Genomic DNA, 16,670 nt, shown 5'->3' with positions numbered 1-16,670 from the left:
AATCTTATTTGAGTGTAAAAGTGGCTAAGTCTGTACACTGAGGGTGATCGGCGGGTTTATCTGATGTCTTAACTAAATCTTTTCAGGCACATAGACTCTATATTTTACAGATAACATCATGAAGTGTTGATTTAGGTATGTTCAACTCAATACTTCGTCGGGCAATAGATTTTTGGAGCTTGTGATGCAGAATTGTTGGATTTCTTGTTCTATGTCATCACTTGTTTTTAGCCAGTCAGGTGAATGTCCATTCAAAACACAATGTTGTCACCAAACTCATCAAACCAGCGTCAAATTTCTTTATCATCAAGTAGATTTAAATTTAGTTTAATTTAGCAATCGATATAAACTCTGTGAACCGACATTCTGTGCCTTCTGTTGCGCTGTAAACATTGCTCTGGCGACTGGCGTCAGGCGAGTGAGTCGTAATAGCGGCCTACCACCCCACACCAGTTTTCCGCATGCTAAGGTCAAAGTTTCCTCCCTTGCTAGACGGGAAACAAAACATAGGTATTTAAGCTTCAATTTCATGTATAAAACATTTAGTTACCATGAATAGTATCCAAGCAATTGCCATTTAAATCCCGGCATCCCTTTATAAACACCCTGTTACGGTATTGAATAACGTATAGAATTACTAGCGTGCTATACCTGTGCTTCCCAACGGGAAGCAGTTGGTCAGTTGTAAAGTCGGTGGCATATAGGCCCAGTATAAATGAACTTATAAATTAGTAGGGAAAAACAAGAGAAAACATCTGATTGTTTTATCTAATTTAAAAATCAGAGCATTTCCCTCAAATTTCACATCTATATCTATAAAAGAGGAAGTATGTATGTATGTATGTACCCTATGGACTCTGAAACCGCTAGACAGATTGTAATGAAACTTTCAGGCATTATTAAGCATTATTTAAGGATTGTTTGTGTGAAGTTTGGTGCAGATCCGTCAAAAGGGCTCCGCCCCAGAAGGTTTTAAGGGGACCAATGTCAGACTTTTGGAAATACAATGTTTACAAATAAATATAATTTAAAAGCAGATGTTTTCTTTCACCAACTGTTTTGTAGGTTTGAATCATCACAACATTCTGTAGTCATGATTTGAAATACAGTAGTGTCACACTGTTTTCACAGAATGCAGCACAGAAAAATATTTTACTTTTGGATAAGTCCAAATATATTAAACCCCAATCGCAGCACACCTGTGCACTCAACAACGTTTAAACTCTCCACTATTAAATATGTTAGTACCTATACATTTTTATTATTTTTATCGTAAAGAACAATAAATTACCATTTAAAGTAATAGTTTTTAGCGCAGCAACACTCGCCGGGTGACTGCTAGTAGTTTAACTAATGGAATTGTGGTTGGTAAACTTCTACGAGTTTTATACCACAGGGGTTCAAAAAAACATAATAAAAATCAATAGGAAACGTCAAATGACAAAAAGAAAGAAATGCAAAACTAACGTTTCTTCATTCTTAAAGAGTAACGTACTACAAAGTAGAAACCATATTGACTGGTGACAAGACTTGGGTACTTGTCAACTGTGAATATCGTAGGCAGCTCTTGAACTCCGTACCAGTAAAAACAAGTGTTTGAACTTGCATTGTGGGTATATCAGGTATTTAACAGCTTGTCCACACTCATCTGTTCATGTCTTAAATTAAAAGGCAATTACGAAGAAAAGCCAAAGAGCTTGCCTTCAAAATCAGTGCAGGATTTAAGGTACTTGCGACTCCCGTCCCTGCGGTGGAAATTCCCTACAATAGCAGTTAAATAGTTAAAATCTCCCACGATCATCATCATCATCGTTACCAGCGACCACGTATGAGTTCGTGTACATCTCAACATCTCCCGTGGGCCACAATCACGGGTAAATCATCATTGACACTCGCGACCGCGGCGAATTCGTGAACATCTCCCTTGGGATGAATTTACTGGGACATTATCATCAACACTCGTGACTGAGGCAAAATCATGAACATCACCCTCGGGCTGCTTGACACCCGTGACCACGGCGAAATCATGAACATCTCCCACAGGCAGCAATCACGGGGACGTCATCATTGACACTCGTGACTGTGGCAAAATCGTGACCATCTCACTCGGACCACAATCACGGCATTATCTTCGACACCCGTGACCTCGGCGAAATCATGAACATCTCCTTCGATACTCGCAAATACTGCAAAATTGCGGACATCTCCCGCAGACCACAACCGTAGGAACATCATCCTCACCAGCGACCGCGGCAAAATCGTTTACATCTCCCGCGGGCTACAATCACGGGGACATCATAATTGACACTTGCAAAATCGACTGAGGCAAAATCATGATCAACACCCTCGGGCTGCTCGACACCCATAACCACCGTGAAATCATGAATATCTGCCACGGGCCGTAATCACGGGGACGTCATCATTGACACTTGCAAATACTGCAAAATCGGGGACATCTCCTGCAGACCACAACGGTGGGAACTTCATCATCGTCACCAGCGACTGCGGCGAAATTGTTTACATCACCCGCGGGCCACAACCACGGGGGCATCATCATTGACATTTGTAACTGCGGCAAAATCTTTACCATCTCACTCGGGCCGCAATCACGGGGACATTATCTTCAACACCCGAGGCCGCGGCGAAATCATGAACATCTCTCGCGGGCCGCAATCATTGGGTGATCATTATCGACACCCGCTGCCACGGCGAAATCATGAACATCTCCCTCGGGCCGCAATCACGGAGAAATCATTTCTTGTCACCTGCAACCGCGGCAAACTGATAGTTAAAAAAAATGTGTTTTTCTGAAAAACTTTTGTCAATCCTTTGCTTATTGGTAAATCCGGCACTGTTTAAAATGTATCTAATATATACATTTACATATTGTTTTATTCATAAATTTCAACAACTTTCTAAAATGGATTACAAATTAATTAAGAATAATAAAGTATGAATAAATAGCTATTTAGGCACCTAATTACTTCTAACCAACATTTTCTTACCTTTTCCCTAACAGATAGAAGTTCAGCTCGGAGGGATGACATAAGTTGTTCTAGGTGGGGTGGTTGTCTTCTCATTACCACCAGTTGGGCTGGGTTTGGTGATACTGCCAACAACTTGAAGAGCTCGTCCTTGCTCTTGCAGAGAACTACTTTGCCATTGGCCTCCAACAACCTATAAACCAACACATCTATCAGCTAGGAAGTGCCTAGTTAGTAGTTATCCACTGCCAACAACTTGAATAGTTCATCCTTGCAGAGAACCACTTTGCCATTGGCCTTTAGCAACCTAAAAACCAACACATCTATCAGCTAGGAAGGGCCTAGTTAGTGATCCACTGCCAAAAACTTGAGTAGTTAATCCTTGCAGAGAACCACTTTGGCATTGGCCTCCAGCAACCTATAAGCATTGACTATATAACACTACTATAGTACTATAGTAGTGTTATATAGTCAATGCTATAAGCCAACACATCTAGATCATCTAAAAAAGATCTGTTTACACTGCCAACAACTTTAGTAGCTCTAGCTCATCCTTGCTCCTACAACGTGGTAAAGATCAGAGGTATAGTGGGGCGAGAACAAGGGGAGAGGACATTTTTTCCACCCTGCTTTTTCCATTAGTAATTTATTAATCCCGTATGTTAGTCATTTCTCAGACAATGGTAAGTTTTCCTAAACTGGAACATTTTTGATTACACCACTGATAAAGATGGCACTAATAGAAATACCCTCTCATCTTGTCTGACTCTCAGTATTTAAGTATTTTATCACCTTCTGAGATCCACTACAGTATAAAGAAGCAGTTTTTGTCCCAAGTCGCAGATTTTTACCATCTATCTATATATATAATACGCTAAGCCGATTTTTGTGAACAGAACTCCTCTCATATTTTTGGACCGATTTTGATGATTAAAGTGTCAAAAAAATTGCCCTGATCTGTAGTTTTGCAAAGTGTTTTTCGTTTTTTGATATCTTTATTAGTTTGGGCAGGATTTTCCATCAAAGTTGGATTTTTTCCCATAAGATTAACATGGAGGAAACTAGAAATTCAATTGGAAACTTTGTCTCCACTAATTTGAGAGAACGGCTGGGCGTAGAAACTTGGTAGGGGTGCCAAAAGAAAGGTCATGGTTTGTAGATGAGTTATCAAAAGAAAAACTAAGTAAATTCCCTTAGGGCTCTGCCCCAAAAGCCTTTAAAGATCCCTCTACAGATTTGTTTATGTTTTGACCATGTGGATAATACTTTTTAATGAAACAGCTGTTGATTTTTCAATTGTGTTTTAAACAACACACATTTATTGGGAGTTACTAAATTGTCTAAAAGAAGTATTTGCAATGCTATTTTCTGATTTTAAAATTTATTTTCTTCTGTATCATGTCATGTTTTGCAATATAACATTCAATTACGAAATCAGTGGAAATTCTTTTTATCACAGAACTCTTACAGTAATTTCTTATTGAACTATCTATTATCTGTTGTACGAGTTGTTGTCTGCCTTTTCCCCCACTTTTGCCTATATTTTATCATATTATTCTACAGATCATCAGAGGTTCACGAGATTATTGTTATACATGTTTTCAATCATTGGAAAAATCTTCGATTGTGTAATACAATACAAAATTATACAAGTGCAGAAGGGCACGTTGCCCATTTGAGCAGTGTCCATATTTTGCTAAATTAATAGTAGTTTACAGCCACTGGATAAAACATTTTATAATATTTATGTAAAATTATGTGCATGATTTAGAAAGTCATTAAGCTGTTAACTGCAATTTACTACAGACTTTTCATAGAGGTTACTTCGATGTTGTTAATTCAGCTTAATGAAAACCTAATATAGATAAGTATACAAATAAGAATTTGAACTCTTAGAGAGCCTTTGAATGTTATTAGAGTAACGAAATGGGTTGTGCATGTTTAGTAACGCTACTTAGCAACAAAAATCATTTAATTTATCTCTAAAAATATATTCTTAAAGTGCACTGAGCAGCAGCCTCGAAAATACTTTGACGCGTACCCATAGCTGTACGCTACGTGTTTTGTAGTTACAAAATGCTCAAAGTCACATTGTGACATTTATAATTCGGCTTATATTTCTCCAGCAGATTATTTATCTGCAGAAGAAGTTTATTGTGCTCTTATCGTGTGTAATAACATCCAAACACAGAAACCTGACCTAAAATGGTACCTATCTTGACAAATTATTTTAAGTGGTCTATATTACGGACCGTGGCTCACTGGGTTGTTAACATGATTTAAAATAACACGACATTTTGGCTATTAAAAAGGCACAAAGAGTAAATACTATTCAAGCAGCTACTGTCATGACAGAAAGGTCATATTCCTTTTAAACGAGATCACATCATCCTTTATAAGATACGTTGTTTAACAATGCATGTAAACGTCAATATTTACGTAACAGCCAATTTACAGTATTTATTGCTTTTTGGAAATGCCGCATTGTTATGTTATTTGAATTATTTGTTGCCAAAGAAGCCGCACAACCATATAAACGAGGAGGTCCCTAACAGTTCAAGAGTAAAAGCCAACTTCACTTCAAGTATATTCCACTACACCTAACTTTCCGTAGATGAATAATGAGCACAGAGACAGTGACCGTCGATTTCGACGGGTTTCACCTAGTTTATATATGATTCATCAATGATGAAATGGGGTGAAGGAATTTATTTATAACAATTTCCAACAAAATTCCCAGAATCAATTTGTCTGTGTTTGGAGTATAAAAATGTGCTACAGTCTGTTGGTGTTTATTATTATAATTTTTACTAGAAAGAACTTAAAAATAGAACTATTAACACTTTTTAATAGCCCATTATTCAAAGACAACGCTTGTAAAAACTATACATTTATATTTTGTTTTACAAATAAACATAAATTTTATTTTATGTTTAGCCAATTTTTAGGTTGTATAGCACTAAAACTGTATTAATTAACAAAATGATTTTTAATTCTGATGCCGAAACAAATTAGGTTGAGTTAGTCCAGTTCAATTCTCACATTGCTGGTCCACCAATAATACCATTTAGCAGAAAGGTCCCAACAAACAAGTCCTATGTGTGCAAAATCCAACAATTTAAAAATTATTCCTAAAATGGTGATGTTATGAATGCTCTCTTGTACATTTTTCAGTGTGTAAAGAGCTCTACTACTGATGTTTGACACGTTGCTGATTGAGTAACCGATCTTAATGTCTTCAAATCTCAATGGAACAAGAAATGAGAACACAAAAGTGAGGATTCCAGTCCAGATCCAAATGTAGTACAAAATAGGATGCAGTATTCCCAAAAACCACAGTGCATGATTTTGATACTGATATTTTGGGACAAAGAGGAGCCAAATTACAATAGAATGCAAGAAGGAGTATTTTCTAACCAAGGTCAGTTTGTACTTGGAGCCACATATTTCACATGACAAACGCAAGGATGAGTCTATCCAAGCTTGAAGGCAGTCTGCATGGATCATACTCATTGACCCCCTACACTCGCATGGTGAAGGCAGCAGTTGTCTGCTTAGCTCAGAACTGCTGCGACAGATTCTACATTCTCTCTTCTCAAAATGATCCATTGCTGAAGACATTATCAAGGCTAAATTATTACTAAAAGTAATTTACAGCTATGTCATAATAACTTGTGACGTTAAACAAAAATTTAATTAACTTTAGGTTAGAACTATTTTTGTTTAGGATTTTTCCTTGTTTGTTATTAGTTTTAAACATATGTTTACAACTGGCAAAAAACTTACTATATAATTATTATTATTATATTATAGATGAGAAAGTTTGGATGGATAGATGTTTGTGACAAGTAAATGCAAAAAATACTGGTCAGATTGGGCTGAAATTTGGTGTGATTATAGCTCACATTCTCGATTAACATACAGGGTGATTGATATAAGTGTGCCAGCCATTTTATTCGAAAACTATAAGAGATATCAAAAAAAGTTAAATGGTAAGTGCCTTAGATTTTTTATTTAAAAAATTGTAGTCACGTCAAAAAAATTATTTTAGCCACCATTTTTCTAATATGGCCGCCAACTTTGATTTTCTTATGGTACACCTTGTATTTTATGATGTATTCTGGAAGAAAATGTAATTTTAAGACAATTTTATTCTTGTGATTTTTTTCATAAACCTAACCGTTTCAAAGATAATATTGGTTAAAGTTTTGTAATTTCTGCATGAGAAAGAGTTTCGAAAAAGGCCTAAGCAAGCATGCCAGCTGTTTTATTCGAAAACCATTCAAAATTTCACAACTTAAACCATTATTATCTTTGAAACGGTTGGGTTTATGAACAAAATCACAAGAATAAAATCGTCTTAAAATTACATTTTCTACCAGAATACATCATAAAATACAGGGTGTTCCATAAGAAAAATCAAAGTTGGCGGCCATATTGGAAAAATGGCGGCTAAAACAACTTTTTTGACTTGACTACAATTTTTTAAATAAAAAGTCCAAGGCACTTACCTTTTAACTTTTTTTGATATCTCTTATGGTTCTAGAATAAAACGGCTGGCATACTTATATCAATCACCCTGTATAGACACATTCTTATCTCAAAAATCCTTTCGGGCTCTGCTCCAGTGGCTCTAGAGTTTCCCATGTTAACCTTATGAGTATTCATATTTAAAAGGAACTAACTGTTACCCACGCTTCACCCCGTTTGACTTCATAAGTATTAATAAAACTATTGATTAAGAATAAGAATCTTTATTACCCTTTAAACATTTTACAGTGAAATAGGGTTCGTCATTTGCTACATTAAAATGTAATTAAATATTTCACATAAAATAGTAACAAAGATAATTTAATTAAATAAGTTAAGACAAGCTGGCCTGGTTCTAATCCAAAATCTAGTTTACTAATGGCAGGTACATGGTGAAACTGTAAAGAAGTGATTTTGACTCCCTAGATAATTTTGAGGTTAAAGCTACAAAAGTACTCGGACACACAAAAATGACTCCAAAGGAGGGGAAAGATGCTCCGATAGGGGAGGTAAGGTAAGGTAGTCCCACCACTTGGGTACCATTCGGCAGGTATAAAACCAGGGTATTGGACACCAGGAAGTCAGTTGGGCCTCCGGGCCCGATCCCACTGGATGGGCGAGCCGAGCCACCGGTGTGGGGCCAGATGGGTGTGCTGAGCCCCGGGCACCGTCGGACGGGTGTGTTGAGCCCCCGGCACCCTCGCATGTGCGTGTTCAACCACGGGTTCCGCTGGACGGGCGTGTTGAGCCGTTGGACGGGCGTACTGAGCCCCCGGCACTTCCCGCATGGGCGTGTTGAGCCCGCGGGTTACCTGATGGGCGTGTTAGCAACATGCTCCGATGGACGGGCGTGTTGAGCCCCCGGCACCGTTGGACGGGCGTGTTGAGCCCCCAGCACCTCCTGCATCGGCGTGTTGAGTCCGCGGGTTACCTGATGAGCGTATTGAGCCACGGGTACCGCTGGATGGGCGTGTTGAGCCGTTGGACGGGCGTATTGAGCCCCCGGCACCTCCCGCATGGGCGTGTTGAGCCCGCGGGTTACCTGATGGGCGTGTTAGCCACGTGTTCCGCTGGATGGGCGTGCTGAGCCCCCGGCACCCTCGCATGTGCGTGTACAACCACGGGTTCCGCTGGACGGGCGTGTTGAGCCATTGGGCGGGCGTATTGAGCCCCCAGCACCTCCCGCATGGGCGTGTTGAGCCCGCGGGTTACCTGATGGGCGTGTTAGCCACGTGTTCCGCTGGACGGGCGTGTTGAGCCCCCGGCACCGCTGGATGGGCGTGTTGAGCCACCAGGACCGCTGGACGGGCGTGTTGAGCCACCGACACCCTTGCATGGGCGTGTTGAGCCCGCGGGTCCGTAGTCTTAGGTGGAGGGGAGGACTTTGTAGTCCCCCACCACCTTAAAAGCGTATGCATGGGTATACGTTGAGTATTGACGGAGTTTACGTCGGACTGCGGACCGAGTAAACTGCCTAGAGAGTGCTAACTTCTGAGCCAGAACCGTCTCCAGTGGAGAGTAGTAGCACATTAAACCGGCCCAGCTTGACTTCTGTGCAGGAAAGCCAGAACCGTCTCCAGTGGAGAGTAGCAGCTAGGGGACCGAAGATTCCGGGGTGAAGAAATATTGATAGTGTAAAATTTTTAGGTATCTTTCTTCAGTCAAATATGAAATGGAATATGCACATAGATTTTGTCTGCAAGAGGGTTTCAAAAGCCATATTTTTGTTGAGAAAATTAAAATGTATTGTCACTGTAGATGTATTGATATCAGTATATTTTGCTTTTGTACACTGTCATTTGTTGTATGGTATTTTTGTTTGGGGAACTGATACTAATGTAAAAAAAATGTTAAAACTACAAAAAAGAGCAATGAGAGTTATGGCAGGAGCACACTCCCGTGAACATTGCAAACCTCTGTTTAAAAAATTTAAAGTTCTTACCGTCACTTCAATGCTTGTTCTTGAAAGTATTATGTATGTTAAGTTAAACTCAAACGTTATTACTACAAACAAAATTGTTCATAGTCATCACACAAGAAATAATAATAATTTTAGGATAAACCAATGTAATTATCAAAGCACAATTAATTGTTAGTTCTTTTGAGTTAGGAATAAGACTGTTCAATATGTTACCACCTCGCCTTAAAAGTTTAGAACCTGTATGTCTTAAGAAACAGATGAAATGTATTTTGTTGCAGCTTAGTGTATATTATTTGAATGAATTCATTGATAATTATAAATCAATGGACTGATGCATTTGATTTGTAAATAATTTGTTGTACAGTACCTATTTTTGACGTTGTCATACATTGTAAATGTGTTGCGGCAATAAATGATTTGACTTTGACTTTGACTTTGAAGGTACCAAGAATCTAGACCGCGGACCCACACGGATATCTTTTAGGAGTGTCGTAGACCACCGGACCAATAAGGGCGCAAGCAAGACTTGATCCAACCTCTGCCCAACCCCTGAATACGAGCCTGGAGACACTGCCTAGTAGGAGGACTACGGACTCAGGATCAAGAGTGTATATACGATTGTACATAGAAACATATGTGTTAGGATAAGGATAGTATGGAATAAAATGGAAGTGTAAGATACCCTGTCTTTCACTTATCTATCCTTACCATCCTTGATAAGGCCTAGTGCTCTGGAGGAAACTTCCTCACAAAACATAAGGCAAAAAATATGGGAAAAATACAATTCGAAATAGAACGAGTACATAGAAACAATACTAACATGGCAGGATGATAAAAATAGATTTTGAAACAAATTAATAAAGGGAAATAAACATATGACTATATCAAAATGGTTAAAATCAGAAACAAACCTAAATAAATATGACTAGAATGGCACAAAAACCTTATACAAGTTTGGTGTCGTTGCGTTTCCTTTTAAAACATCAGATTTGAAATATCGCTTTTAAATTATAACTAACATGGTGAGAGGTGTAATTTAGTTTGTTGAGAAGTGTTATACCTATGAATTCAAAAGAATGTTTAGCAAGTAACCTTACTTAGCAAAAGGAACATTAATCAAGTGAGAGCTTCTAGTGTTGTGAGTTAACATTTTCATTTAAACCTAAACTACTGAATTTCCTTTTAACATGCAACAAACATAGAAGGATGTACATTAAAACAATCATTAACAATCATTGAGCTAGATCGGGTGCATTATTGACAATTCTAACAGCTCTCTTTTGACAAATCAAAACATCATAGACATTACTACCATTACCCCAGATAAGAAGGCCATAGGCGACACTATCGAATAGAGCAAAGTATACCATTTTAAGGTAACTAATTTCAACACAATCTTTTAATTTCCTCAAAAGGCAGATGGCTACTCAGTTTTTTGCAGACATTACTGATTTGGTGGTTCCAAGACAGTCTAGAATCAAGAGTGATACCTAGAAGGTTAACTACCTTATCCTTATTGTACTCAGAGCTCTTTAAAGAAAATACAATTTTTGTGTTCATTTAATTTGAACCAATTGGCAACAAAAAGCTGTGAAAAATTAAAATTTCCCTTTTTTATTGTTTAGGTACAGTGGTAGAACATTATGGCTATGGTAGATGTGCTATACTATAGCATAACGTAAATCAAAAGAATCAAATTTTCTTGAACCGTGTCCTCTCACATTGCAAACGCAATAATATAACTGCAATAAGCATTCTATACTTACAGACGCCAACCCCGTCCCCGTACGAAGGACGGGTACTCTGCTAGAAGTTTTATATAAAAGTGTATACATTATTTTTACTTTTTTATTGTACATTTTCTATTGTAGTCACCAGATAAACCTTTATATTCAGTGAACAGTAATAGTATAAAAATTAAATTTTATTATTTTGTTACCAGGGTATTTTGAGGGCCTAACACAAAAGGTTCCATATTAGTAATTCTGGACGTTAATTGACTTTGACTGACCGATCTCCTTTGATGAGGCCAGAGTCCTCAACCGCCCACTCCACGTACAGCCCGGAGTTGTCGTCTCTAGGAGCTGCCCCAAACCGAGGACTTTTGGGGTCAAACACCAACTCTACAGCATGCAACGTCACTGCGGAACTGTCCTTCACATAGCTGTAAAAGCAAACAAGAGCACCATTTATGAATCATCAATTTACCAAGGAAATGCCAAGGTCTGTTCCAAAAGAAAAGTAATAATTAATAAATATTACGGTACTAAATATATAACTAAATATATTACTAAATTATATTTCTAAATATTACTAAATATATTACTAAATATCCTATATTACTACTATATATTACTAAATATATAAAAAAAATCCTAAAAAGTATATTTTAAAAATGGCTATGTTATTCTTATGGAGAATAATTAAACAATTGTAGTTTGCTTGTTTATGGAATACGACTGGAGTCGTGGTTAGGCGTTCGACCCGCGTGCGGGCTAAAAATAGTTTATTAATACCCTGAAGAAGCGGAACGTTGTTTTGAGTTCCGCGAAACGTCGGACCTTGATGCCGTGGACGATTTTGTATTGTATATATGTGTGTTTATGTGTGTTTTGACGAGTCCCGGACATCACAAACAAAAATAAAGGTGAGTGAAGCCCACAAAAATCTACGTCAATAATAACACCTCGCCTAAAAGCATGTCGTTCAAAAACAGAATCTATATGTTTTGGTCTAAACACCTTTAGTGAAATACCAGATTTCATTTGAGCTATTGATTATTAAGATTCCAATCTTAATAATCCTACCTAAAGCACACTGCTGAATCACGAATCAAAAATAATTATAATCGTTTAGGTACTTATCTGCAATCAATGATACGTAACTCAAATTTTACTAAAGTTATTTTATATGTCTTGGTCTTAAAATACTTCAAAGGCTTTCACTTGAGATATTGATGGTTTTAATCAGTTAAGTTAAAGATATCCTGAATCGCTCAATCAGAAAACATAAATTTAATTATATCTTGGATATGGAATTTAGTTTTAGATATATTTACTCAATCCTAATTACGTTATTCTATTTGTTTTGACCTAAGAACCTGCAGTGAAATACCAGCTTCCATTTCAATTATTGGTTATTGTGATCGGACGTACCTAAAGCACACTGCTAAATCACGAACCAAATAAAATAAATTCGTTATCATCGATTTATAGTCGAACGGTCTTGCTTGCAACCTCAACAGCAACTGTCAGACTTTGACAGGTATTACTTAGTAAATCTAAAAATAATCTAACTTTCATAATTATTTGCAAATCTACACGAATTAGGCTTTCCAATGACCTATTAATTAATAAAATCGGTTCAGTAGAACTGTAGATTTAATTGTACAAAATCTTTAGTTCAGTATTTTCTCACCATTATAAATTGGGAGGTTGCTTAACGTTTTTGCAAATAACTTTGAAATGGTGAGGAAATCGACCAAAGTGGAAGGTAATATTCTGATAGAGAATAAAATTTCCTACAAATTATCAATATGTTTTTCTGGAAAATACTCAATAAAGGCAGCCTAAAGTTGGCTACAAATATAAACTTGGAAAAAAAGGTGTTTTAAATGTAATATTGTTTATTTTTATTGTTTTACCTCAAATATGTAATAAAATCAAACTTTCATAATTATTTGCAAATCTACACGCATTAGGATTTCCAACGACCCATAAAGTAACAGAATCGGTCCAGTAGAAGTCTAGATTTAGTTGTACAAAGTTTAACAAAAATATATCTAATTCAGTATTTTCTCGCCATCACTATAAATTTGGAGATCACTTAGATTATTGCCAATATCTTTTAAATGGAGGGGAAATCGACCAAAGTGGATGTGATATTCTGAAAGAGAATAAAATTTACTACAAATAACTACCATGCATTTCTTGAAAACGCTTAATAAAGGCAGACAAAAGCTGGCTACAAATAGAAACTTGAAAACAGAAACTTGAAAAAAGCAGTTTTTAATGTATTTTTGTTATTTTTACTTTTTTACCAGTAAGATTTAATAAAACTAGGTGGCGTTTGCAGAGGCATCCACAAAATTGAGCGGAGTCATCAAGGGTTCATATTATATTGTTTTTGTCATACTGCAGTAAAAACAGTAGTTTTTAATGCATGCGTTGCGGGTCTAAAGTAGCATTTTTTAATATTTAGGGAGTAAATTTTTTTTAAGCTTCTATGGAGTAAAAATCAGTAGTTGTCAACTCAGTTGTAATTTTCGATTGTAAACGATTGCATGTATAGACAATATGTATCGATTCGTGCTTTGTAATCAATTAACATACAGTCAACAGTCTCTTCCCGTAGCATTTTAGCATTGCAGATACGTTAATTTAATTGCCAAAGACAGTTCCCACACTCTGCACTGCTAGCCTTACTACTTCCTTCGCCATTTACTACGTCATAGACCTGTTTCCTTCCTTTCTCATAGCATTTTAGTATTGAAGATATATTAATCTAACTGTCACAGACGGATCTCACACTATGCTATTGCTCATACTTTACTACTTCCTAAGCCACTTCCTACGTCGTAGACCTGTATTCATCCCTTTCCATAGCATTTTAGTATTTTAGATACGTTAATTTATTGCCACAAATGTTACCACACTCCGTAATGCTAGCCTTTACTACTTATTTCACTACTTCCTACGTCGTGGACCCGTTTCCTTCCCTTCCAATATCATTTTAGGATTGCAGATACCTTAATCTAATGGTCACAATCAGATCCCACACCCCGAAAAGCTCACCTTTACTACTTCCTTCACCACTTCCTACGTCGCGGACCTGTTTCCTTCCCTTCCAATAGCATTTTAGGATTGCAGATACCTTAATCTTATCCTCATAAACAGTTCCCACACTCCGGACAGCTCGCCTTGACTACTTCCTTCACCACTTCCTACGTCGCGGACCTGTTTTCCTACCTTCCCATAGAATTTTAGGAATGCAGATACCTTAATCTAATCGTCATAAACAGTTTCCACAGTCCAGACTGCTCGCTTTTACTACTTCCTTCACCACTTCCTACGTCGCGGACCAGTTTTCCTCCGTTCCCATACCATTTTGGGATTGCAGATACCTTAATCTAATCGTCATAAACCAGATCCCACACTCCAAACTACTCGCCTTAACTACTTCCTTCTCCACTTCCTATGTCGCGGGCCTGTTTTCCTACCTTCTCGTTAAATTTTAGGAATGCAGATACCTTAATCTAATAGTCATAAACAGTCTCAACAACTCGCAGACTGCTCACCTTTACTACTTCCTTCACCACTTCCTACGTCACGGACCTGTTTCCGTCCCTTCCCATAGCATCATAGGATTGCAAATAGGTTGCCTTAATCTAATGGTCACAAAGAGATCCCACACCCCGAACAGCTCGCCTTTACTACTTCCTTCACCTCTTCCTACGTCGTGGACCCGTTTCCTTCCCTTCCAATAGCATTTTAGGATTGTAGATACCTAATCTATTCGTCATAAACAGTTACCACACCACGAAAAGCTCGCCTTGACTACTTCCTTCACCTTTTCCTACGTCGTGGACCCGTTTCCTTCCCTTCCAATAGCATTTTAGGAATGCAGATACCTTAATCTAATCGTCACAAACAGTTCCCACAGTCCGGACTGCTTGCCTTCACTACTTCCTTCACCACTTCCTACGCCACGGACCTGTTTCCCTCCCTTCCCATAGCATCATAGGATTGCAGATATTTTAATCTAATGGTCACAAACAGTTCCCACGGTCCGGACTGCTTGCCTTTACTATACTTCCTTCACGTACTTCCTTCACCACTTCCTACGTCACGGACCTGTTTCCGTCCCTTCCCATAGCATCATAGGATTGCAAATAGGTTACCTTAATCTAATGGTCACAAAGAGATCCCACACCCCGAACAGCTCGCCTTTACTACTTCCTTCACCTCTTCCTACGTCGTGGACCCGTTTCCTTCCCTTCCAATAGCATTTTAGGATTGTAGATACCTAATCTATTCGTCATAAACAGTTCCCACACCACGAACAGCTCGCCTTGACTACTTCCTTCACCTCTTCCTACGTCGTGGACCCGTTTCCTTCCCTTCCAATAGCATTTTAGGAATGCAGATACCTTAATCTAATCGTCACAAACAGTTCCCACAGTCCGGACTGCTTGCCTTCACTACTTCCTTCACCACTTCCTACGCCACGGACCTGTTTCCCTCCCTTCCCATAGCATCATAGGATTGCAGATATTTTAATCTAATGGTCACAAACAGTTCCCACGGTCCGGACTGCTTGCCTTTACTATACTTCCTTCACGTACTTCCTACGCCACGGACCTGTTTCCCTCCCTTCCCCTAGCATCATAGGATAAAAAAAATACCTTGATCTAATGGTCACAAACAGATCCCACACCCCGAACAGCTCGCCTTTACTACTTCCTTTGCCACTTCCTACGTCGCGGACCTGTTTCCTTCCCTTCCAATAGCATTTTAGGATTGCAGATACCTTAATCTATTTGTCATAAACAGTTCCCACACTCCGGACAGCTCACCTTGACTACTTCCTTCACCACTTCCTACGTCGCGGACCCGTTTTCCTCCCTTCCCATAGAATTTTAGGAATGCAGATACCTTAATCTAATCGTCATAAACAGTTTTCACACTCCGGGCAGCTCGCCTTGACTACTTCCTTCACCACTTCCTACGTTACGGGCCCGTTTTCCTCCCTTCCCATAGAATTTTAGGAATGCAGATACCTACCTAAATCTAATCGTCTTAAACAGTTTTCACACACTCCTAACTGTTTACCTTTACTACTTCCTTCACCACTTCCTACGTCGCGGACCAGTTTTCCTCCCTTCCCATAGAATTTTAGGAATGCAGATACCTAAATCTAATCGTCATAAACAGTTTCCACACTCCGGACAGCACGCCTTGACTACTTCCTTCACCCCTTCCTACGTCGCGGACCCGTTTTCCTCCCTTCCCATAGAATTTTAGGAATGCAGATACCTACCTAAATCTAATCGTCTTAAATAGTTTCCACACTCCTGACTGTTTACCTTTACTACTTCCTTCACCACTTCCTACGTCGCGGACCAGTTTTCCTCCCTTCCCATAGAATTTTAGGAATGCAGATACCTAAATCTAATCGTCATAAACAGTTCCCACACTCTGGGCAGCTCGCCTTGACTACTTCCTTCACCACTTCCT

The 16,670-nt window shown here is 38.5% G+C and overlaps 1 protein-coding gene across 3 annotated transcripts in view; it reads right to left on the bottom strand.

Annotated features, from left to right (window-relative positions):
* LOC128982790 (uncharacterized) overlaps positions 1-16,670 on the bottom strand; it is a 176,566-nt gene that overhangs the window by 2,603 nt on the left and 157,293 nt on the right. For all 3 annotated transcript variants that reach the window (XM_054401793.1, XM_054401795.1, XM_054401794.1), the window contains 2 exons: positions 11,447-11,599; positions 3,006-3,177 (listed from right to left, as the gene is read on the bottom strand). In XM_054401793.1, the coding sequence (XP_054257768.1) occupies positions 3,006-3,177; positions 11,447-11,599 (325 nt within the window). The remainder of the gene's footprint in view (positions 1-3,005; positions 3,178-11,446; positions 11,600-16,670) is intronic.

This window comes from Macrosteles quadrilineatus, unplaced genomic scaffold, assembly GCF_028750875.1.
Source record: "Macrosteles quadrilineatus isolate MER2022 unplaced genomic scaffold, UCM_ALF_1.0 Scaffold_1__1_contigs__length_201487025, whole genome shotgun sequence".
Lineage (NCBI taxonomy): Eukaryota > Metazoa > Arthropoda > Insecta > Hemiptera > Cicadellidae > Macrosteles > Macrosteles quadrilineatus.
The sequence above is the reverse complement of the archived record's forward strand: the minus strand, read 5'-3'. Positions and strand labels throughout refer to the sequence as shown.